Here is a 25345-nt window from a genome sequence, read left to right as displayed (position 1 = left end):
GCAAACCTGACTTGACCTCATCAGTAGGAGCATTGAAGCAGAAGGGACAATCACTTCTCTTTATTTACTTTTCCCTTTCCCCATATTCTGCTACCGCTTGCTCTTTGGCATTTGCTAAATATTTTACGAAGAGAGTGTGTGTGCTGGCGATGAAAGAAGACATTTTTTTTTCAATATGAAAAGCGGTTTCATCCATGCATAAAGAATCACAGGTTTATATTTTTATGAGGCTTCTTCCTCTGATATCAATAATTTAAAGAAGTGGGTCAGAGCAAGGGGAAGAGAGAGCCAGGTTGATCATGGTACACCGTAACCTAACCACTGTGTATCAGTGCAGAAGTGGTTAAGGGGTCTAATTTGGGAGATGGGACAGACCAGATGTAGGGAAGTCTGGGTCTGTGTTTAAAATTCTTGTTCTCACCTGTCATTATCTAACAGCTTGTCACCTGTTTTACTGATTTTTTTGTGACTCACTCCCTGCTGCTTTTGTGAAAATTCTCACCTGGATATTATTAAAACCTAAAAATCCTTTTATCCACGTTTTTTTTTTTTTTGCAAAACCGAGCATGCTCTTTGGATTATAATGCAGATATTTTTAAGTTGATCGGTTTATAGAACAATTTTATCCTGAGGGTTTTTACTCTAGGATTTGTAGATCATCATAAAAACAAAGAATGTCATAGATTGTTTTGAGATATATTTTCTTCTGAATGAATAATAAATTGCATTGTGCAGTTTAATGTTACAGTTTTGTGTTTGTGTGTCCTCAGCTGACATAGATGATCTTAAGATCTGCTATATCCTGAAGGATGAGATTAATGCCACCAGTGACGTCTTTAGTTTCACCGTGGAGGACAATGGTAAGGAAAATGGCATTAATTTTACAAGAAAATGAAATGTGCCCATTTTTCAGGCTTTTAATGGTTTGATTGTGCGTTTAAAATTATTCATTAGCACATTTAGCCATATAACATGAGGAACAATACAGCACAAATCATTTGAATGCATTATTGATATAATTTCCTCTGATTTTAGGTGTCATTGCATATGAAATAGACTTAGATGATTATTTGTGAACCCTTAGACCAGAGAAGGATATGTTTAGATATGTAGCATTTAATTAGGCCTTTTCTTTCCATAGGTGAACTGTCAGTGTGTGCAGTTTATTACATGCTGTGCTACCTTTTACTGCAAAAAAATAAAAATTAAAATGAGTTTTTAGTACATCAAAGAAAACTTAAAAGTGAGTTAGTGTGGGTTAGAATGACCCTAAGAACATATTTCAACAAGGCAGGATTAAGTCTGGTGAATCATAGATAATCATGTATAAATTAGGTTGAATGTGATGATCTAGTCACTGTTGCTGGAAAAGCTTGCGGCTAAAGACCTTGTTGCATTTAGTGATAATTTGTGTTTTGTTTGGAAAGCCAAATATGTGTGATATGCACACTACAAAACACACTGCAGGATGTGGATTGACTGTGTTAGTGGCTCAGAAATGGACATTGTGGATTGAAGGGTCTGCATGCATGCAAGACAAAGGTCTGTTTGGTATATAAAGCTAGAGGCAAGATGACACATAATTAGAGCCCGTAGCCATGAGTATAAGACACACCCCTTGTCAGGCTTACAATTACTTTGAGTATTAGAGGGTCTCTGGCATTGGAAAGAGTTGAGAAAATACAAGCTCTATAGGAAAACAGCTGGTTCAACTGCTGTATTGGGGCTTTATGTCTCTCTCATGCTTAAAATAACCAGCTTTGTCATGAAATAATCTGTTGTGACTTGAAACAACCTAACCATTACAATCTTCTTAGCACCTTCAAGTCAAGAGGCAGGATTGTGCTGCCTTTTTTTTTTTTTTTTTGAATTAAGGCACAATATGCTAATGGGACATTCCGTGTGAACTCAACCAGAGGTCCCCGGCTCAAATTTTTGATTTTGCAAATATATTTTTCTGAAGAAAGATAAACATGTTTTGTGGTGAAAGCTGAAAGATTAAATGCCGTGGATGAATATTTACTGAGTAATCCACTGTTTTGTAGAGGGGCGTCAAAATGGCAATTTTCAACTGAGATTCAGAGCCAAATTACACGGGATTAAACATGCTTCAGAAAGATGGCAACATCATAATGTTATTTTCACACAGAGATTGGTAGGTCTGTTAGTAAAATCTGTTGACTTCTGTTGATACATTGTGTGCCAATAGTGACCATTCAAAAATGTGCCTGTAACTCAAGAAGTATTAAATATATCTTAATGCCCTTTTGGATATAGGGTCTTAACAAACTTTCCTTTTTGAATCTTCATTTTTAAGGCCCTATATTGTTCAGTTCCAGAGATATTGGGAGTAAATCATTAAATTGTACACATTTCCAGTGGTCAAAAACAAAATATGGGTCACTTTGCAAAAATATAGGCTAATGCTTCTTTTCTTTTAAAGAGGAATGTCTGAAGAACAAATAATGTTGAAATTAGAAATGTATCTGGTTTCCTGCTGCCAAAACAACTAAATATTCTCTTTCCAAAGTTTGCGTGCCTATGACTCATAAAATCATATTCTGATATATTTAATATTTCCTATTCTAGTTCTTAAACTTTTCTTTTTTTGAAAAGGGACCATGTACAATTTAAATCATAAATGTTTCCATTTCATGCATTGCTCTGAATTTTGCCAATGGCTAGTTTTCATCCGCGGTCCCTTGGCAGGTAATCATAATCGCAGGTAAACATAAAAACAAAACAACAAACACATACAATACATTAATACTTATTCACATCCTATCCTATTGGAATCTTCATTTTCAAGATCCTGTATCGTTCAGTTGTAAAGATATGGTGTTGACACAGAATGACCCTAATTAATTTTGTCTTTATTACATTTCCTGTTTTAAAAAAAAAAAAAAAAATATTTATATTTATTTTACTTTTTTATCACAAAATTAACACATTCAGTTGACAGGACCAGTTTTTAGAATTGTTTTTGGTTTGTTTCTATTTGTTCCCTTCACTTTTTTTCTCGTCCTCTGTCTCCCTTTGGGAGCGTTTGTCCCTCTGTCAGTCATCTCTCAATTCAGGCAGGAAAGACTGAGGAGTATGAACTCATTGGTATGCAGCTGTGTTGTTGTCTGACCCCTGAGCCCAGTGGGTCATTACCAGTTTTGTTTCTTTGCATTCCTGTGGATAGTCTTACTCCATTGGTTATGGAGGCATTTATTTTATTGGAAAGACTTCAAGCAGTAAGAGACTATCTGTATCTTTCTCATCTCATTTTACAGATGTAGTGTGCAAACACAAAAGGGCTCAGCTGAGCTGTTTTTTCATGAGGTGCCTCAAGGCTTTCTCCTAGGATCACTTTTTTTCCCACATTTGTGCAGTAATGTACAGCTTCAGCATGAAATTCAGTGATTACAACCACTTTGCCACATTATGCCTGAAGAAGCTGAGCTAATTAGACTATCTTAGTTTGCGCTTGTCCAAAGAGCCTGACAACCCCAGCTAACATCATAAACTCCATTTTACAGCCAATTTGTGTTAAACTGCTGCATTTATTTAATGCACTCTGTTAGACTGCGACTTACGTATTTAGTACAAGTAGTATTCCAGAGGGGTTTAATTAATTGTTTTGTTTTCCAAAATGTTCTTTCCCTGCATTCCCTATAATGATGATGAGGCTATTTTTCAATGCAAATATCTATTATCATGTTTTCCGCATGCAGTTTAGAGGACTATTTGAGTTCAAACAAGATTGTGACCTTCTGAAGATATTTCTGTGTATTTTTTCTGAATTTATAAATTAGCCAAATTGTTCTTGTACCGCAATGGCTGCATACTAGCTTTGTTTTAGTCTGCAAACTGTCCATCAGAGTTTGGCGTAGATCATCTAATTTTTGTTTATCTTTGCCTCTGACTCGTTTGCTCTGTTCCAAAACCTAGCAAGCTGCCTCTGGAGACAACATTGTAAGGCATCAAAGGCACACTGCCGATGTTAAAGCTGTTCCAAAATGTAGAAAACTTCATTTATTCTGCCTCCTAAAGCCTTATTCACACAGACAGTGATTCAGTTGATGGAGGTCAGAGAGTTGCTGGGCTGTTGGTTTATAACATAAAGCACCTGCTTTCATTGAAACTAAATGATATCCAGTTGTTTTGTCATGACAAACTGTTGTCACTACTGTATTAACATACCTTACAAAAACTTTTTTAGCATGTATCCCTTGTGAAAAAAGTATAATGCACTGCAACAAGCTCCATGAAAAAAAAATTAAAGGTGAACAAGGCAATTAATACATTTATTTTCATTTCATTCAATACCAAAACACATTAATAAACATAATATTTGTCTGTGCTATGTATTTTAATACCTAAGTGCACCCTATACCCTCATCCACTATTCCCTACCCCACTAACAATTAGCAATTAGTGCACTTAAAGGGGTAAATTAAAATAAGTGAAAAAATTCAGACACTGAGTATGCCCGAAGTGCTTTTAGACACCATTAGAGATGTAATGTATTTGTTTTTGTACACAACATATTTACGATGTTCAAGAACAGCTAGGATTCTGCCTTAGAAGGCAGTTTTTTTTTGAGAACAGACCTTGTATCGAAACTCTTTTTTTAGTCACAGAAACATCCTTTGACTGACACTAATAAATGCAGTTCTCCATTTGAACCATTTTGCAACTTGCCGCTCCCAAACTTAACGGGTAAAAGAGGACAGATTTATCAGTTACCCTTCTTTAGCAAAAGGTCATGATGGGTAGCACTTATTGTGAATCCTCTACACCTCTCACTGCAGTCATGTCTCAGAGGCAGATATAGAAATATGTCAGGAACGACTGCAGGGACACACAGAGGCTACAAAGATCAGAGGGAAGCTTTACGTGATGCATCTCTGCTGTGGGACTTAGGGATTTTTTTTTAAACATTTGTCGGTGTGAACTTATACCAGTGTTCATTCTAAAGCAAAAACACCATTATGTACTTAAAAACATTTTTTTTCTATGTACTGTTAAAAATAAGTCTTGGTTTATTTTCATCAGACCTGACCAGCGACATCAGGTTGGGAACCAAAATGGTGCCAATTTTATGCCATTATAAACCATTTTTGTTTCCTGGAAAGCAATTTCGCAGACTGTTCACCACCTTTTAGGTTGTTCCTAAAGCTCTGTTGTGTCTGGCTTAAAAAAAAATCTCATTGCTGGCTCTGTTTTCCCCAGTGTATACCTTGTATTGTGAAGGTTTTTTTACAGGGGATTTGTTGAACAGGATCCTGGGCACTGTAGGAACAATATAGAACAATGCTAATCTTAGCTTGGTTGTAGATAACCGTGTGCTTGTGCTGTTTATTTTGTTCTCCCGTGTCAAATTAACCAGAAATAACATTGCAATAGAACATTTTTGTAGCTCTGTTGCTCATTATTGGCTAGACATAAGATTGTGGATTAGCAAGAGCTAGCATTGAATTTCCCCTGAAAGCTTCTTCTCTTCAGACTAAACCAAAGGTGGGATGTTTTGTTTGGTTTAGAGTGTAGCGCAGGTATTTAGGGTCAGTTCAGATGTGGATTTCTGGATTAACCTTAGACCTGCATGGCTGACTGTTTCAGTGACAAGACCACACCTGCAGGTATTCCTGGTTAAACATTTCAAAGTGCCACTGATCGAGTGGACAGGTGATGGACCAATAAGATGTTTATGACTGCTATCTTCAATCAGTCTGCTGACATTTAAAGGATCTGCTGGTCTTGCAACAAAGTTCTTCTAAGTAAGGTTATGCAGGTCATTGGTGAAGACGGAGGCACAGAAGAAAGTAATTGAGGGCATCCAGGCAAGTTGTTACCTTCGTTGAAGATAACTTCCTGTGTTTTGTGAGGTTGTGGACCTCTTGTTTAAATCTGCGCAGCCTGGATGCTATGAACTCTTTATTGCATGACTGCATATCCTTGTTGAATGTTTCCAAGTTCTGATAGACTAGCTCAGCGTTTTCAATCCAACCAGAAAACGATAAAGCAAACAGCCAAGACTTTGTAGCTGTAGCCAAGAACCCATTGAGCTAGACGAGGAGAGGCTGGAGGAAGCATGAAATGAACAACAAGCTGCTGTTCTTCGCTCAAACCACGTGCATGTGTTGGTAATTAATTTAGATGATAGCTATGTTGTGATGTCCTTTTTTCTTAATTTTCTGCTCTTTGAGAAGCACCTGTCCCCATTTCCCACTTTGAAAAACCAAAAATAGCCTTGATGACTAGATGTATTCTGTTCTTGATGTTTCTGATCTAGAATCAATAGTGCTTTTTCAGGGAAACCTACTGTTTGGTTAGGCATAAACTGACACAGCTGTTATCACACATATGGTGACTTTGTGTGTGCATGTAATCCATCTTGGAAATCAATATAGAAACACGAGTATGTGCATCATGCATAATAGTTTTGATAAACAGGCCTCAAAGTTGCACTTATTTATGACTTGTGTTTAACTAAGTTTTGGGAGTGTGGCGCCTCATGAGGGTATGTTGATGTTGATGCTGTTGGCATAGAATTAATAAAAAGAAGTGCTTTATGGCACATAATACTCTACCCTTCTCATTCATTCTCATATTCAGATTTATTTTCCAGCCCTCATAGTAGAAGACCCTCATGAATCACCATAGTAGTTTGTAAGTACCCTCAGGGGTCATCTCCATTTGACTTCTGTCAGACTTTATCCAGTCACTCAGGGGGATTGAGAGCGTATCTGATGAATTATTTGTGAGCTCTATTTTTAGATGCTGTTAAGAAGTTCTTCAAAGTTTCTGGATAGAGTAAAGCTTCTTGTGCACCACACACTGATTAGCTTTTAATGAGTTATTCTGAGTGAATGTCAGCTGTTGTGTTGTCATGTCTTTCTAGGAAACTCTGTCTGAACTATCGGGCTCTGAAACGTTTCTGTTTAATAAAGTCATTAGGGGCTTTTTGTGTGAGAAGCTTCATGGAGATTGTCAGGATCAGGGTTTGGACAAATCCACTGGGCTTCAAAGCAACTGTCAGTACGTTTTTTCAGAGGCAAAGCTAATGAAGAGCATGTTATTGTTCAGCCTGACAACAGAACAAATACAACTGAATTTTAAATTCATGTGTGATGCTTTCCTATATGACTAAATAGCTTGTTTCTCTTTTCTTCTCATTTATTTGGATCCTTTGTACTGGATCGCCTTTTTTAGGCAAGAATCAATAATAATATTTCGCATACTTGGTTAACGTTTCTCAAAACTTTCCTGTAGCTCAAATAGTAGAACATGGTGCTAGCAACGCCAAGGTCATGGGTTCTTTTCCCAGGGAAAGCAAGAGCTGATAAAATGTAAAAACTGTAACTTGAATGCAATGTAAGTCGCTTTGGATAAAAGCGTCTGCTAAATGCATAAATTTAAATGTAAAACCCCCAAATAGTACACTCATTTATGCTAGAGACAAGGATATGACACCTTAATATTTCATTTTATTTTTTGTTTTATCATTTTTTGTATTTATTTTTTTTACTTAATTTACTTTTGTTATTAACATCCATTTTAGCTAAATATACAAATATACACTGTGGCATGTTTTTCATGGGCAAACACCACTCAAGTTCTTTAGAAAATGTAAAAATCCATTTGATTTTGTTGTCTTTGGGGTAATTGATGGTGTTATGTTTGTTCGGCTCATTGACCTGAATGAACACCCTGAACACAGAATAGTGGAGTCCTTGAGCTGAGAGCTTTTTCTTTACTCGCAAATGTATTTTGGTGACATTTAAACCACACTCTATCTTTCACTTCTTTCTTAAATTGATAGAACATGACACGATCAAAGAAAAAGTGTCATTGTTGCTTGGATAATGCACTGCATTAATACTCCGCCATTGACTGCAGAAATGATTGGAGAAATGCTTTTAGCTATAATAAAACATAAAACCATAAATCAAATCAAATATTGTCCACTATTAATATGGGATTATTAGTATCTTTTTTTACATATAGATGTGGCTGTTGCATTTCTGATTTATATAAATTTATATTTATTTTAAGTATATTTCTATTTACTTCATATTTCTTATCTGCAATCCACATCTATAAATGGAGTCGAAATATGAGTCGATAAGTCCTGATGGACTACTAATTATTTGGACCACTATGATAATTTAAAGAACCATGTGGCTTATGCTGCTAATCTTCATGAAATGTCAAATATAATCACTTCAGCGTGTGAAATGGTTTATTTGCCTTCATTCTGAATTTGTATATGCTGCATATTATCTATCGAATGGTTATCACCTAGCAACCAGGCTAATATCGAGTTAGAAATACAGTGACATTGGCAACGTGTCAATTTTGTCCAGTCTTGACATCTCAGGCAAGGTTAGAAAGTGAGATATTAGGAGCCCGAGGTTAGCTTGAGGAAATCAAGTGAAACAAGTGTAGAAAAGTCATGAATATACATGGTCTAGCTTGGTGAGAAATTGGGAATTAGTCTCTGATGTTCTGCATGCACGTGAAGTGGGTTATCAATACACATGCAGACTGCGATACATGTCGTGAATATAGATTAGAGATGCAGTTGGTATATAGGTATGTGTGCACGAAATGATGCATTCACATAGACTTTTGCTAGAGATTTAATCCTAGGCTTCGTAATGCATGAAGTCCATGCTCTTTTGGATATTCTTTCATTGTTTAATCTATTAGAGGTGTAGACTGCCTTTGAAAGCATCTCTATAAGCTCGTTTGGTTGGGGCAATCATCATTACCATGGTAATCATTCAGTATCATGGTATAAAATGATGATGTGATTGAGGAACATTTGGATGATACCATTTCAATGTGAGATGCATCCAGAATTGTGAAGCCAAGCATGTGAAGTGTGAAGTCAGCATGCACAAGATATAAATATTTCATTATGTCTGTTCTGCACTGAACTACATTCTTTTATACAAACAAACCATTATTTTTAGTTTGTGTGGGTAAAAGACAGGTGCTGACTGCTGAGGCAGTCTGGGTCGAAGCACATAAGTGTAGAGATGCTGTAGGTAATCACATTATATATATATATATATATATATATATATATATATATATATATATATATATATATATATATATATATAACATTTATTTTATGTTAAATTCTGGATCCTTGTAGCATAGTTAATTGTGCTATAAAACCTGATAAGGTGGGTTTTCCCAAATGGGGAAATTACATGTAATATGTAGCATTATGAGAGAGTTATTTACCATAAACCCCTTAAGTAAACAACTGGTGGTGTGTACATTATGTTATGATGTAAATGATCGCTAATTAATCCCTTCTGAGTTAATTATATGAGGATCATTTTCATAATGTATTAGCAGGAACATGTGTATGCAGAACTCCACAGAAAAGCTCCGCAGAATTGTAATGACTTAAAGTTTTACACATCTCCACTCCGTAATCATTTAAAAATATTTAAACAAATATTGCTGCAGGAATGAATCCTGTAACCTATCGCATTTTTATGCTTCAGGTTCCATCGTGGGTTTTTTTAATGAGTTTTTGGTTGAATGCCTGAAATGAGGTCTGTGGTTAACACAAGCTCAAGATATTTTCATGTTTAAGTAATGCCTCTTTTTAAAGTTAACTAGTGGCTAAATGGGACTACAGAGTTTGTCTGGGACATTAAAAGTCATGACACCAAACAGAAAAGCTCATTTACTCACTATAGTCCTCTTTTATAGCCTCATTGTGTTTATACTTATAAAATATTCTAACTCAGACTTTCCAATTTGCCGCATTTAGATAAAGACTGAAAGAGTTGGCAGTGGTGACGCTGAAGTCATGGTGTAGTTGGTTTATACATTTAGCTTTTTACGTCTGATGATTGTATTGAGGCTTCAAAATTCATGAAAGTTGTGTTCATTAGTGAAGATTATCATGATGTAAAAAACTTGTAAGAATCATAAACTTTTGTTGGTCACAGAACTTATTTTCTGCAGTAATCCAAAAGCCAGTGGACAACTCCTGTTGGGTTTTTGTCAAAGGAAGCAGGGTGATGCGAACCTCTGGTTTGGCTTACAAAAATACATTGTTCCTGCAGTGCTCTATTTATGCTTTCCAATGCTGAAAATAGTTTAATTGTTGTTTTCAGGAGGGAACAAACTGAAGAACCAGCAGTTTCGTCTGAACTGGGCTTGGACTTCTCTGGAGAAACCGATCTATGTGGTGGATGAGCAGGACAAAGTTCTCGAGGTGATCCTCAGACGTAGAGGTTTTCTGGGTGAAACTTCCTTTGTTGGTGAGTATCAGATCACTGGATCATTCTTTATTTGATTTTCTGCCAGCATAATACTATATTTCATACATTTTCCGTTCGCCGCCACCTATTTTTTTGCTGAAAAACAAACCGTTATCCAGAATTGAGTAAATTTGTCGAGAAGTCACCAGTACAGACGTTAACAGGGAATCATTAACATTCAGTAGCGCCTGTGTTCACAGTAAGAGCTGTTATTACTTAAGCTTATCAACAGGAAGCTGTTAGAGATGTTTTTCTAAGTGGTTTTGGCTTCTTTGTGTCTGAGATGAAAGCTCTCGCTCTCTCTCTCTGGCATCCGTAGAACAGTCTGAACACTTTTTTTTGAGTGTACACCTGCTTATCTTGCCCTGCACTGAGCTCAGCTCAGCCCCACATGTGGTCAGTATTCATGAAACCAAGGGGCTTTGTTCATGATGCTTTGGATTTGTGGTGTGTGTGTTGGCTTGAAGGGATGTTGAGGTTAAAAAGAGAGAAAATGAAAAAGTGGAGAGCAGAAGGCAACAAGAGAGATGAAAATGAAGGAGGGGAGAATGAAAATCGGGATATGGGTGTAAATAATGAGGTTCTAGAGTGCAGGTTAATAAAAACTAATGAAGCTCCCTGTCTCTAGGGGGCGGTAGGGTGATCTAGACCTCTGCTTTCTGACCTTAATCATTCCACTCATTTCTGCTTTTTTTTTTCTCTGTTCCTGCTGTGGATAGGTTGCAAACTCATAGGGTCCTTTTCCATTGTTTTTCTATGTAAACATTCTTAAAGCGCTCCACTTGAGTTACAAGTAATTATGGAAGCCCATTTTTGTCACTGAATAAAAAATTCAAAAAAAGGTAATTGTGACTTTTTATCTCACAATTGACTTTTTATCTCACAATTGACTTTTTTCTCGCAATTGCGAGTTCACATCTCCGAATTGTGAGTTTATATCTCGCAATTCTGACTTTATAGTTTGCAATTGTAAGTTAATATCATGTAATTCTGAGCAAAAAAGTCAGAATTGTGAGATGTAAACTCGCAATTGTAAGGAAAAAAAGGAATGTGATTTTAAAAAGTTGCAATTACCTTTTTTTATTTAATTATTTTTATTCAGTGGCAGAAACGGGCTTCCACAAAAAAAAAAAACACAAAAAAAGCATGGATCTCTAGACCTGTTTTTTTTTCTTTTATTTCACTGACATGCGTTTGAGATTTTAAATGCAAAAACATGTTCTGTTCCAAATGGCCCCATAGGCTTCATTTTAGCTGCAATTTTGATAATTTAAACATTAAAACCTGTAACTACAGCAGTCAAATTTTTTTAATTTTTTGATCTGATATGAAAGTGGGCTTCCATATAGAACTGTTTGTACTCAAATATTTAATAATTCACTATTTCAATAGTTTGTGATGAAGATATTTTTTTAAAGTGTTTTTTAAACATTTTCTATTTGAAATAAATGCTGTTTTTTACTTTCTATTTCCACAAAAATGCTACACAACAGTTTTTAGCACTGATAATAATAACAAATGTTTCTTGAGCAGCAAATCGGCATATTAGAATGATTTCTGCATAATCATGTGACACTGAAGACTAATGGATGTTGAAAATGAAACTTTGCCATCACAGGAATAAATTGCATTTTAAAATATCAAATAGAACAAAGATATTTAAATTTGTAATAATATTTCACAATATTACTGTTTTGTATTTTGATGAAAAAATAAATAAAGCAGCCTTGGTGAGCAGAAGAGACTTCTTTCAAAAACTTGAGTCTTATCAACTCCAGTCTTTTGAACGGTAGTGTACAGTATATAATTTGAAAAATTGTCACTATTCATTTGAAATGGCAAGCAAAAATGATTGCCTCAAATCACTGTAACAGAAGAAACAAAACACACATGGGTTTCAAACAACATTAGTGAGAGAAAATTTCATTTTCAGATGAGTCATTCCGGTAACAGCAAAAGTGTGATAGTGATGCTCACAACCAGTGAAGAGTGTTTGAGACCAGGCTTCATCTGTGTTCTTTGGAGCCTGGAGCTCTCTCTGCCAAACATATCTACCCCCACCCATCATATAGCGTTCTACTTTTTCACGCCCAAATGCCTCGGCCCTTTTCTCTCATTTTCCTCTTGTCTCACTCACTGTGGCTGGCATCCTATGCCGCTTGTTGTGGTAAAAACCGGCCCCCCTGTTGTTAGAGAAATGGAATTGAAAGTGAACTCTCTCTCTCTCTCTCCTTTCTTTTATTGAACTCACCTTATATCTTTCAATCAATTTCTATCTTTCTGAGCACTGTGATTTCTTGGATGATGTTTTTTCCACATGCATGGTTGGATGGAACATGTGAAGGGTTTTCTTCTATCTGAAGTTATATTCTGCTGAAAGCTACAGCTAAATAACCTTTAATGGCCACATGAGGGAATGTCTCGCAGACTAAAGATGGTTTCAAATAAGGCCCCTTAAGTGCAGTGTTGGGGAGTAACTAGTTACATGTAACAGTGTTACATAATTTTATTGCAAAATTAATGGTTAACACTTTATTTTAAGGTGTCCTTGTCACATGTTACATGTACTTACTGTTATAATAACAATTAATTATGCATAATTACAATGCAAGGAACCCTAATACTAACTCTAACCATATAGTAAGTACATGTAGTTAATAAATATTGCTCTGTATAATTTCATTGTAACAACGACACATTAACAAAGTGTAACCAATAAAGACCGTACTGTACTGTAAATAAATACTTTGCTTCGTGTCGTGCCTAACAACGCCCTTCAGCTGTGATTCACGATACAGCACAGCCTCTTGTATATGTATGTGTGTGTGTATATACATTTATATATATATATATATGGAGGGTGGGGGTAATTTCAATAAACATGACACAATACGCTATAGCATTAATATAACATGAAAAGAGTTTGTAACCCTATTAAAGCACGGGATGAAATACAGTGAGTGAGTCTGGTAAATTGTGAATTAGCTGTCATCATCAGAGATCGTGCAGCCAGCCGCGCTGGAGAAACTGCGATGACCGTAACCCACGTTTGCTCGCGAATCGCTCTTGCTGTAGCCTACTTTGATAGGCTATACTGCTTCAAGTCAGATGCTGATTGATCTGCTCAAATCGAACAGAATTGTATGCGCTCTGCAGACGGTGCGCCCATGCTCCTTCAAATAATTATCCATTAACGGTTTAAATAAGTTCGTTAAGAAATCTGAGGGGGCACAAATTCTTTCTGAGGGGGCAATGCCCCCCGGCGCCGGGCCTGTTGGAAGGGAGTGCTGCTTATGTAGTCTTAACGGGTCGCGTTTCAATCACTATTTCATATTCATTCCGTTGTCTGACAACAGAAAAGGTCAAATATATCAATGAAAACTGTTTTATTGAGAATTTAGCTGCATGAAATTACAGTATGTGGGCACAGAGAGGCAAACAAATATAATAATAATAATAATAATAATAATAATAAATAATAAATGTGCATTTTGCATGTTCAGAAGAAGTGGTGTGAAAATGTAAACCGGTTAGTGTAAGTGAATTGCTCAGCGCAAAGAAAGAGAAGTAATGGGACAGACATGAACAAGTTCTTTAAAAAACATCTATGACCTTTGAATCATGTCTTGTCTTCATGCTCTATGTTGATTATGGTTTCGATAATAATAAACATACATTTGCATAAAGCATCCATATTTGTCCATGCCCATGTTGATTATAGAGTATAAAAACTTAAAGTATTAATTTAAGGTACATTTAAAACAAATAAAAATGTGATTTAATAAAACAAGATGTCCAGGACCTCCAGCAGAAATATAGGCCCACGACATCAAAAATACAGCAGTATATTTCATTGCACACATGGGGTACTTTTCATTCCTGTGTTCAGCAAACCTATCTTGAGTGTTTGCTGCTAAAAAATCTCTCTTTTTTTTTTGTTTCATCTGACCATAGAAGCCAGTCCTGAATATGCTGGAGTTTTTCTTGAAACCCTCCCAAACAACACGTGGTGATGTAGGTGCTGTTTGACAATTGTTTTTAAGGTTTTCTTACCCCGAGACTCAACTATTTTCTACAATTCTCCAGCTGTGGTCCTTAGAGAGTCTTTAGCCACTCAAACTCTCCTTCTCACTGTGCATTAGGACGATATAGACACACGTCCTCTTCCAGGCAGTTTCGTAACATTTTATGTTGATTGAAAATTCTTAATTATTGCCCAGATATTGGAAATTAGGAATGTACAATATTATAATTTTTTTGCCGATTATCCGGTATGCCGCTAATTTTCAACTCATTTTGGCCAATGCAGATACCGATATGTAATTTTAAATTTTGGTTAGTTTTTAACAAGAACTTATTTGTTAGAAATAAATAAACAACAATATAGTTCTTTTATAATGACAGTACATTGAAGATTTGAAAATAACTATAAATAAACTATACATTAATCACAGCATTTTGTTTCAGAAAGATGCACTGGTAACCTTAACATTTTATTTTAATGGTCTAAAGCAAAAGAGTTGTAAAAATTCTGAAAATCTTAATTTGTTTAAAAAAATATAACATTACACATTGAGTAAATCGGTATATATAAAATTATTTTATAAAACTAAATTAAATCAACATTTGGTGTGCCCATACTTTGCATTTAAAGCGGCTTTTGCCCTAGGTACACTTGCGCATAGTTTTTTATCTAGCTTTGCAGGTAGGTCTCTTGAAACATCTTGGAGACAATTAATTTTTTTTGTATGTAACACTACTAGCTGGAGGAAAACAGCCTTTGACTGCTTGAGATATCTGAAACCTGAATGGTCTGTATTATGTGTAATTTTATGTACATTTTTGATGCTTGTAATGTTTCTAGTGGGTCAGTATAAAAAATCTATATTTATAATTAAATCTCTATCTGCAGTCTTTTTCTACAATTTTGCTTTTCCTGTCATGTAGTAGCTTAAATGTTATGGATTGAAGCTCAGCGATCATCCAGCATTGATCTGAAATACTGAGGTGATTTAATTCCTCACATCTGTTTGGGAGGTTCTGGCAGACGGATCCCTGACAGTGTCTCTGCTTGATGTATCAGAGATCAAACGCTTCCGGGCAGGTTCACTGCAGGTTTTCCCACTGTGTGGGAATCCCATCACAGCTTCACACCAGTGTTACAGTAGAGAGGAAGTTGAGTCTACATGCTGCACTTTAGTTCAAAATGTCCCTTGATTTTGTTGCTACATCCTAGCATCTGTATCAGACACCTACTGCCCTGGGCCTTTTTTTCTTCTATACAAAGTGCATCTCTTTTTGTATGGCATCGATAGTGCGTAGTCGTCTGTGCTGTTGTGCTCGATCTTTATAAATCTGGAAAATGCAGATTTAGCTAATCCCTGCTCATAAATTTCATAATAAGCTTCTTTGAGTAGATCGTTCTCAAAGTCATGGGTTGTGACACATCTGGAGGCTGGAGATATGAAGTCAGGAAACTTTTTAAAATTGTTATATTGTGCTATTTTAAGGGATTGGTACTTTGGATGGCAGTGCCGAGAAGGAGAAGGATTTCCTGGGAAAATCGCAGAAGCAGGTGCAGTTTAACCCTGGGCAGACCACAGCCACATGGAGAGTGAGGCTTCTCTCTGATGGAAAATACGAGCAATCCGAGACGTTCCAGATTATCCTGACTGAGCCAGTGATGGCTGTTTTGGAGTCACCAGCAATAGCCACAGTTGAGATTGTGGATCCAGATGATGGTAAGTCCAACAGAAGTTAACCAAACATTTTATGATAAGCATGCAACAATGAACAAATTCTTAAGGCATTTACACTTGACTGGTTTGGTTTGATTAAAATAAACTGTGGTGAGTTTACTGTTCTCTGTTAGGCTCAATCTCATTTCTACCCCTTTCACGTGAAGGGGTAGGGGTGTCTCGATTCTCTTTTGGTTGGAGGGGTAGGGCGAAGGGCCAGATAGCCTTCAAACGAAGATTTTTCGGGACCTCACTTCAAACAAAGGGGTATGAATTTTCTAAGCATAAACCGGCTACAGCGACAACATGGCTGCCCTAGCGACCAAAAAGACACATAAATGTAAGCATTATTGGCATTAATAAAGATTTTAATGAAAAGTAATCGTTGGTTTGTTGCATTCAATCGTGAGTTCATATTTACGGTCATGTTATTCAAAGAAATGTTTGCAAAACATCATTAAAGTTTGCTAACGTCATATCATTACAGACTGCATGATAGTGCCACAACATATTTTCATGTCTGATCAGGGCGATTACCACCATTGACATTGAGGGGGGTTGGTCCCCCCAATAATTAGAAATCGCTAAACAATTTTCTCAAATATTGCCAAATCGAGAGAGAGATGAAAGTTGCGTGTATGCGCATCTGTGCATCTCTCAATACAGTGAGTGAGTTTACTTCAAAAACAGCGATTTTATCCTCCCGTTGCTGGAAAATATAATGTAGCGATTTAGTATTTCAACTTATTAATAAAAGTTGTGGGGCAGCATTGACAAGTTTCTCTGCTCTTGGATATGTGAGCTGTGCGATCTCCGATGTGTGTTTGTGTGTGTCAGTCAGCAGCACATTAATACAGAATGGTAATTAAAGGCTCTAATGCACACCAGTATAGGTGTGTTTATTATAGGAGCTTGATGACGTATTATGAAGTGTGACGGTATAGTAGTGGTGTCCCAGTTCTTAGGGGAATATTTTCACCCCTACATAGTGAATAAATGACAACAAACAATTCAACTCTGCTGTAAAACAGCTCTGAAAAAATCTATAAAGCATCTCTGGAGAAAACGGTGATGCCATCATCCGACTCTGTGCAGTTCAGTATTCAACTTCTATTGTCTGTGCAGTCATGACAATAAAATTGCCAAATATCTAGTGTCCCCATCTAAGAAAGCAAAAGGAGACAATGGCAAGGAACCCAAACTCCATCAGTGAAAGAAATGGAGGAAAAAAAAACTTTTTCACGTAAACACATACAACAAATGCATTTAACAAAGCATTGTTTTGGGTGTTTGGTTAAGTTGTAAAAGCTGTCCAGTTAGGTTGTTACCGTTTACTAATGTCTTTTGTTTTCTATCTTTAGCTTCAGTGTTGAAAGTGACAGTGTAAATGCTAAGTGAACCAGGACTAAACATATCATTTTCTTTTTTGTCCTGGACTAAAAGAATCAAGAGAATCAAACTTTTAGTATAAATGTCCTTAATGTTCACTAAAGACAAACATCAGTCACAGACTTGTATGAAACTCATTGTAAAAATTATCCCAACCCCAAGATTCCGAACAGTGGTGTTCATCATATGTTTTATCTAATGCACATTGGCTTTTTGAACACATACTTATGTAAAGATTATATTAGATCAGAGTCCTTTTTCAGACCCATTTAATTCTTCAAAAATATCCAAACATCTCCGCTTCAGCCGCTCAATATACTAAACCCCCATTACATCTGGTGAAGCAGGCAGGATGTTCAAGAGAGCAAAAACACAAAGCTGCTAAAAAACATCCCAGGCTATTTTATTTTCTAAAATTTTCAGTGTTGCAGATAAAAACACAAGCCTTATCTCTATCCTGCAGATGCCTTTTTCTCTCTTTCAGTAGGCCTCAATTATCATAGCATTTTATATCTCTTCCTACTTCCTACCTGTGAGCTTCCAGCGTACAGCCCACCCCTGCGTTTCAGTGGCCCGTCTTTTCATCTGGAATTCTGCGCACAGTTCTATGTCTTGTTTTGAAAGCGTCTCGTTGATAAATGTAAATTGTCGACCAGCGTTTGAGAAAGGTTTGACACGTCTGTGCCGGCTCACTCTGTAATTAAATCGTTTGCATATGAAAGTTAGTCGCACAAGTTTTGAGGGGTCATTTTGAAGGGGGGGGGTCACACTTTTATCTGCGAGAACCCAAACAGAGAGGCATCAGAAAGCCGTAATGAGACAGCTGCGCGTAAACCTGTCATCAAAAACCCTTTCCGAGCAGCTCTCATTACAAAATACAGCTTTGCCAGTCTGTTGATCAAACCGCGTTTGTCGCACACTGTCTGTTTTGGGTTTTCTCGCTGAGAGCCGTGACGGAATCATTTGCCTGTTCATCATCAAGACATCATCTCATATTCTCACAATTACCGGCGTATTTAGATGTGCAGCACGAATAACCGGAGGCTTACGTTGTTTTATTCTGTGTGTTTTTGTCTTTATCGCCTCCTCGGGGTCCCTGGATAATTAAAATTTTCATCTATAATCCCAAACGCTGTGGTAGTTTCCATCTGAATGTTACTTAAGCCTCGCTATCTTTGCAGAAGTTATTTCTCCTTAGAAAAAAAGAAAGAAAACTCCACTGCTTCCCCAGTGAGCTAATTATCAGTCTAACGGTGGGGTTGGTTTGCTGAGGTTGATGCCCCATGGGAGGCGTAACGTGATGGAGTCTGGCTGCTCTTTCTAAAAGCTAGAGGGAGGGGAGATGGGCTGGTCGGATGCTGCCGTCCTGTTGCTCCACGTGCAGTTTTTTTCCTTTCAGGTTAATTATCCTTTTAGCGTTTATGTGTGTGTGGCAGTGTGAGGTCGCCCTCCTTGCGCATTAATATTTGAATGCGAGAGGGAGGTGGTTTTCTTCCGACAGGGGCCTTCGGAGACCTGTCTGACCCAGTTGCCACAGAGCCGTTCACACATGATGGCTTACACCGACCTGCGGGCTCAGACAAAAGCCTGCATCTGGAGTCACATCTGTGACTGAGACGGCTGCGATGTGACAAGCTTCCTCCTTTACAGCCAGAACCTTTCACTGCTCATTAGTGTAAGGAGCAATAAAGGAAGAGGAGAGGCTGGAAAGGCATTTTAAAGATGCTTACTTCGACTTTGCTTTCTGGTTTGATGTCTTATGTTGGAAATGGGTTTAATGACGGTTTAAATTGCTATACCAGGGATCCTCAAATCTGGAGCATTCCTGCAGAGTTTAGCTCTAACCCTAATCAAACACACCTGAGCATGCTAATCAGAGTCTTCAATATCATTAGAAAATCACAGGTAGGTGAGTTTGATCAGGGTTGGAGCTAAACTCTGCAGCAGATTGGACCTCCAGGGTAAGATTTGAGGAATCTTACTATACTATGCTATACCTTTCCCTGATTGATCACTGAAATAAATAATTTTAAAGATTGTGAATTGAAAAGGACCAAAAATCTACACTGCAAAGATACTCTAATGTTACTAAAGAAATGCTTGGAAAGCAAAACTGTAGGCCATTTAGGTTTTTCAAGTAATATATATTGAGTAATATATATTGAATAAATGAATAAACAATTAATTTTTTTCTTATTTTAAGCAGAAACCACACTAAATTTAAACTAGATTTATGCTTTAAAACAAGAATAAATGAATTGCAGATGGACGGATGCTTCGATGTAGATAAATAATATAGATGGATGGCTGGATTTAGATGAATGGATGATATGGATGGATGCGTGGATAGATAGATATGGATGATATAGATGGGTGTGGATGAATGAATGGATATGGATTGATGCATGGATGTGGATGAATGATATAGACGGATGGATTTAATGACTGGATATGGATGGATAATATAGATGGCTGGATAGATAGATGAATGAATGGATATAGATGGATGATATATCGATAGATAGATGAATGGATGGATATAGATAGATGGATCGATGATATAGATGGATAATATGGAAGAAGGATAGATGCATGGATGGATGAATGGATGATATAAATATATGGATGGATGTATACAGTATCTCACAGAAGTGAGTACACCACTCACATTTTTGTAAATATTTTATTATATCTTTTCATGTGACAACACTGAAGAAATGACACTTTGTTACAATATACAAAATAACTCAACACACAGCCATTAATGTCTAAATCGCTGGCCACAAAAGTGACTACACCCCTGGAAAATGTCCAAATTGGACCCAAAGTGTCAATATTTTGTGTGGCCACCATTATTTTCCAGCACTGCCTTAACCCTCTTGGGCATGGAGTTCACCAGAGCGTCACAGGTTGCCACTGGAGTCCTCTTCTACTCCTCCATGACGACATCATGGAGCTGGTGGATGTTAGAGACCTTGTGCTCCTCCACCTTCCGTTTGAGGATGCCCCACAGATGCTCGATAGGGTTTAGGTCTGGAGACATGCTTGGCCAGTCCATCACCTTTACCCTCAGCTTCTTTAGCAAGGCAGTGGTCGTCTTGGAGGTGTGTTTGGGGTTGTTATCATGTTGGAATACTGCCCTGCGGCCCAGTCTCTGCTTCAGTATGTCACAGTACATGTTGGCATTCACGGTTCCCTCAATGAACTGTAGCTCCACAGTGCCGGCAGCACTCATGCAGCCCCAGACGACCATGACACTCCCACCACCATGCTTGACTGTAGACAAGACACACTTGTCTTTGTACTCGTCACCTCGTTGACGCCACACACGCTTGACACCATCTGAACCAAATAAGTTTATCTTGGTCTCATCAGACCACAGGACATGGTTCCAGTAATCCATGTCCTTAGTCTGCTTGTCTTCAGCAAACTGTTTGCGGGCTTTCTTGTGCATCATCTTTAGAAGCCATGCAGACCAATTTGATGCAGTGTGCGGCGTATGGTCTGAGCACTGACAGGCTGACCCCCCACCCCTTCAACCTCTGCAGCAATGCTGGCAGCACTCATATGTCTATTTCCCAAACACAACCTCTGGATATGACGCTGAGCATGTGCACTCAACTTCTTTGGTCGACCATGGCTAGGCCTGTTCTGAGTGAAACCTGTCCTGTTAAACCGCTGTATGGTCTTGGCCACCATACTGCAGCTCAGTTTCAGGGTCTTGGCAATCTTCTTATAGCCTACGCCATCTTTTTGTAGAGGAACAATTCTTTTTTTCAGATCCTCAGAGAGTTCTTTGCCATGAGGTGCCATGTTGAACTTCCAGTGACCAGTATGAGAGCATGAGAGCGATAACACCAAATTTAACACACCTGTTCCCCATTCACACCTGAGACCTTGTAACACTAACGAGTCACATGACACCGGGGAGAGAAAATGGCTAATTGGGCCCAATTTGGACATTTTCACTTAGGGGTGTACTCACTTTTGTGGCCAGCGGTTTAGACATTAATGGCTGTGTGTTGAGTTATTTTGAGGGGACAGCAAATTTACACTGTTATACAAGCTGGACACTCACTACTTTACATTGTAGCAAAGTGTCATTTCTTCAATGTTGTCACATGAAAAGATATAATAAAATATTTACAAAAATGTGAGGGGTGTACTCACTTCTGTGCGATACTGTAGATGATAGATGAATAGATTATGGATAGATAGATAGATAGATGGATAGATGGATAGATAGATAGATAGATAGATAGATAGATAGATAGATAGATAGATATTGATCTGGCTCTTGTGCAGTTTTGCTTCTCAAGCTGTTTTATCTCGTTTAAGGTAATTTATACTTTTTTTTATTTTTTATTTTTTTATTGGAAAACAACACAATGCTTATTAAGAAAAAAATTGAGATTTTATTTATTTTATTTAATGTTTGATTTTGTAATGTCATAGTCCCAAAAAAACGTATTTGTAATATTTATAATCGGACAAAAGAATTAAAGTTTAAAGGCAGTGTATTTATTTATTTATTTATTTATTTAACAACAGCTATTTACCTAATGCATTATATATTCATTCAAAGCGAGTATAGAAAAATACTATATAAATAATCTGATATGATTAACAAGTATGTAATTAAAATAACTTCTGTGTATACCATGCTGTGCTGCAAGTTAAAAGTAATTCTACCTCATATTTGCAGAGGATTCTTCCAAGAGCTGAATATAAATGCGCAGGATTTTACTTTCTCATCGGCCTTGTTTTTGATCGGTACACTACAAGGTCATTATTTCGGCCCCTCATGCATGAGAGTTTCCTGTGTGAGGGTAAGAGACGGTCTAAATACGTAAGCCTTATACCTGAGAGGCTGCATAGATTTTCCTCATTGTTATTCTTTTCTCACAGCCAGCGTTTGAGTCTTCAGGGCTGTAAGATTCATTCTTTTATCAGGAGAGTAGTCACTCAGTCTGTACAATGCTCAGAGACTGAACAGTGGACAACGTTCTGGTTTTGCAAAGAATATCTTTTTCTTATTGACACTCTCTTGTCAATGTCATATAATTGAAGAAATCTGGGATGGATAAATGGCTACTAAATATAGTAATTGCAGTCTTTCTCTCTTTTTTTTGAGAACAAAAGGGGAAAATAGCTCTTTAACCTTCAGAAAATCTCAATCATCAAAATCATGTGGTCGAACTACTTCAAATAGTTATATTCTATTGTATTTTTGCAACCCTGTTACCATGCTAGCATATCTAAATACAGATCAGTTGATCTGACGTTGTTCTAGCAATATACATTAAATAAACATATAAAAAGTAGAGACATTTTTTAAATATATTTGAAAAGTTGATTTTGATGTTTTATAGCAATATACAATATATAAACATGAAAAGGAGACAAAATTTGTAAAAAAAAAAAAAAAAAAAAAATTATATTATATATATTTGGAAAAAAAACATATATTTGCTAAATATGCCAAAATTTGTAAGAGTTGTAAACAGATGATCTCATGTTTTAAAAGTAGAGACAATAAAAAAAAAAAACATATTTGAAAAAAAAGCCAGAATTTGTAAAAAAATAAAAAAAAGAAGAATATTTGATAAATATGCCAAAATTTGTTAGAGTTGCAAGTAACAGGGTTGTGTATTTGAAAATCATTGATTTTATGCTGTTTTCTAGCAATATACATTAAATAAACTAAAATTTTTACAAATATATTTGGAAAAAAAGCCAGAATTTGTAACAGAACTGCAGGTAACAGGGTTGTAGATTTAGCCTAAATTAAACTGAAATTCAGCGAGGTCTAGCTAGTTTTAGACCAAATATTTATAGCTTATATTTCCGATATAATATTCCCTATAAATATTTAATAATTTTTCTTATAATGACTTGAATAACAGGGTTGAGGGTTATAACTAATGTATAAATTTAAACTATAGATATGTAAAAAAGATAGCCCATTATAATGCAAAGTTAATTTTATTGCACAACATTTGTGAAGATAATATTTTTAAAAAGTCCTGGGAAGGGGCGCATTAAGACCTCATTGGGCCCTGGGGCTATGACTTACTGCAGGGCCCCCCATCACAATAATGATATATAGCTTTAAATAGGATTTTTATGCTATCAAAATTTTTGACGAACTGAAATTTCATAATTCTTGTTACCAAATTCAATATCACAAAAAAACTGGCCTAAGTAAAACCAAGCTTACTGAAGACAAGTAAACAGTCACAAATTATATAGAACAGAGATACATATGAAATCGACCTACTTGAAAAATGCAAACAACTGAATAAGAAATATTATATTCCATAAAGTAAATGTACAAATAGACTGAAAAGTCATCACTGTGTAAATTCAAGGTACATTAATTCTTACTTATTTTACAAAAGTGATTCAGTCAAAGACAGTGATTTTCTTTCCAATGTTTGATTTACATAATTGGCACAAATAGCAACAGCAGCTATATTAGGCTACTTTAGAGGAATAGTTCACCCAAAAATGAAAATTCTGTTGTTGTTGTTCTAAACCTGTCTGAGGTTCCTTCTGCTGTTGAACGCAAAAAAATATGTTTGAAACAATACTGTTTATCTAAAAAAAAAAACACTATTGGAGTCAATAGGGACCACAAACTTTCTGGCTTTGAAAATTCTTCAAAATGTCTTCTGTTACGGTGAGGAGAACAAAGAGATTCATACAGGTTTAGAACAACTTGAGGGTGAGTAAATGATGACAGTATTTTCATTTTTGGGTGAACTATTCCTTTAAGATCTCATCAATGCCAGCATTTCACATACCCTACTACTGCACACATGCTTTATCTTTAACTATTAACGTTCAAGACACAAATGACTGTGTTTACGAGTATACTCGCAAAGATGGACATTTTGACACATAACTATTTGAACGTTTAAGCACAGGCGCAAAAAAGAACTCAAGTTTACTCAGGCGCGCGTATCAGGCTGAAATGCACGCATTTACCAGAATGAATTCTGCCCCGCTGCTTAATATCCATGGACAGTTTAAAACCATTTGTTTTTAAACCACAATGCTTAAAATGTGTTTAACTGATAAGCATACACCATGACTCGCAAAACGATTGACATATTTCTACCGGGTTATCTTCCCGTATGTAGAATATGTATAGTTTGTTTAAACACAAAAAGCAAAATACATTCATCAAGCTAATAATCAAACTAACCTAAAATCTATGTGGACGATGTTTTTTTCTGCTCCATGTGCCCAGTCCACTTGTTGCTCCACAACTTCCACTCCGTCATCCACTTTAGTAAAATAACCTGATAGCTGGGAATTTCACTGACTAACTCATGTTTTATCTGCTGTTAGTCTTAGGTTTTCCTTTTTTGAGCCCCTCTCTCACTTTTTTTTTTTAAGAATAGCTGACATTTTTACTTATCGAAGATTGTTCTTTGCGTGACCATTTCCAGATTACACCAGAACGAAGTGAAGAGTGGAGGTGAGTGCGGTCATTAGGCGCAACGATCACCTGATAGATACGTGCCCATGTCGTTCAAAAGTCAAATATGGAATAAATGCATTTGATTGGTAAACTAAATTCAAATGTGATGTTTCAATCTCAAATGGTAATACATGGAATTTACAGAAAAGCTCAACTAAATAACAGTGCTAGTAAGTGGGGGGTGTGGTGGCTTTGGTGATTGGCGCTTCAGTCAATCCCCCCCACAGCCAATCATGGGCCCCCTCCTTGCTCAGGCCCCGGGGCTTCAGCCCAACCCAGCCCTATTGTTAATCCAGCCCTGGTCCTGGGTCACCAGGTGGACTATATTCATGTTTTACCTTTCAAAGCTGTCAATGAAAATGCTACTGTCTAAATGTTTTCATGGTCTATTTTTCACCTCCACTCTCCCTTGGTACCAAATGACTACTTGCAGATTGATGATTTTA

General features: G+C 36.7%; 1 protein-coding gene across 1 annotated transcript in view; it reads left to right on the top strand.

The window, feature by feature from the left end:
- LOC306863758 (FRAS1-related extracellular matrix protein 2-like) overlaps window positions 1–25345 on the top strand; it is a gene marked incomplete at both ends in the record, with an annotated part of 72497 nt that overhangs the window by 6443 nt on the left and 40709 nt on the right. The window contains 3 exons of the mRNA XM_079407299.1: window positions 771–860; window positions 10137–10283; window positions 15794–16024. Of these exons, the coding sequence (XP_079263425.1) occupies window positions 771–860; window positions 10137–10283; window positions 15794–16024 (468 nt within the window). The remainder of the gene's footprint in view (window positions 1–770; window positions 861–10136; window positions 10284–15793; window positions 16025–25345) is intronic.

Source organism: Barbus barbus, assembly GCF_936440315.1.
Source record: "Barbus barbus genome assembly, chromosome: 45".
Lineage (NCBI taxonomy): Eukaryota > Metazoa > Chordata > Actinopteri > Cypriniformes > Cyprinidae > Barbus > Barbus barbus.
Note: the sequence above shows the minus strand (reverse complement) of the source record. Positions and strands in the feature narration are given on the sequence as shown.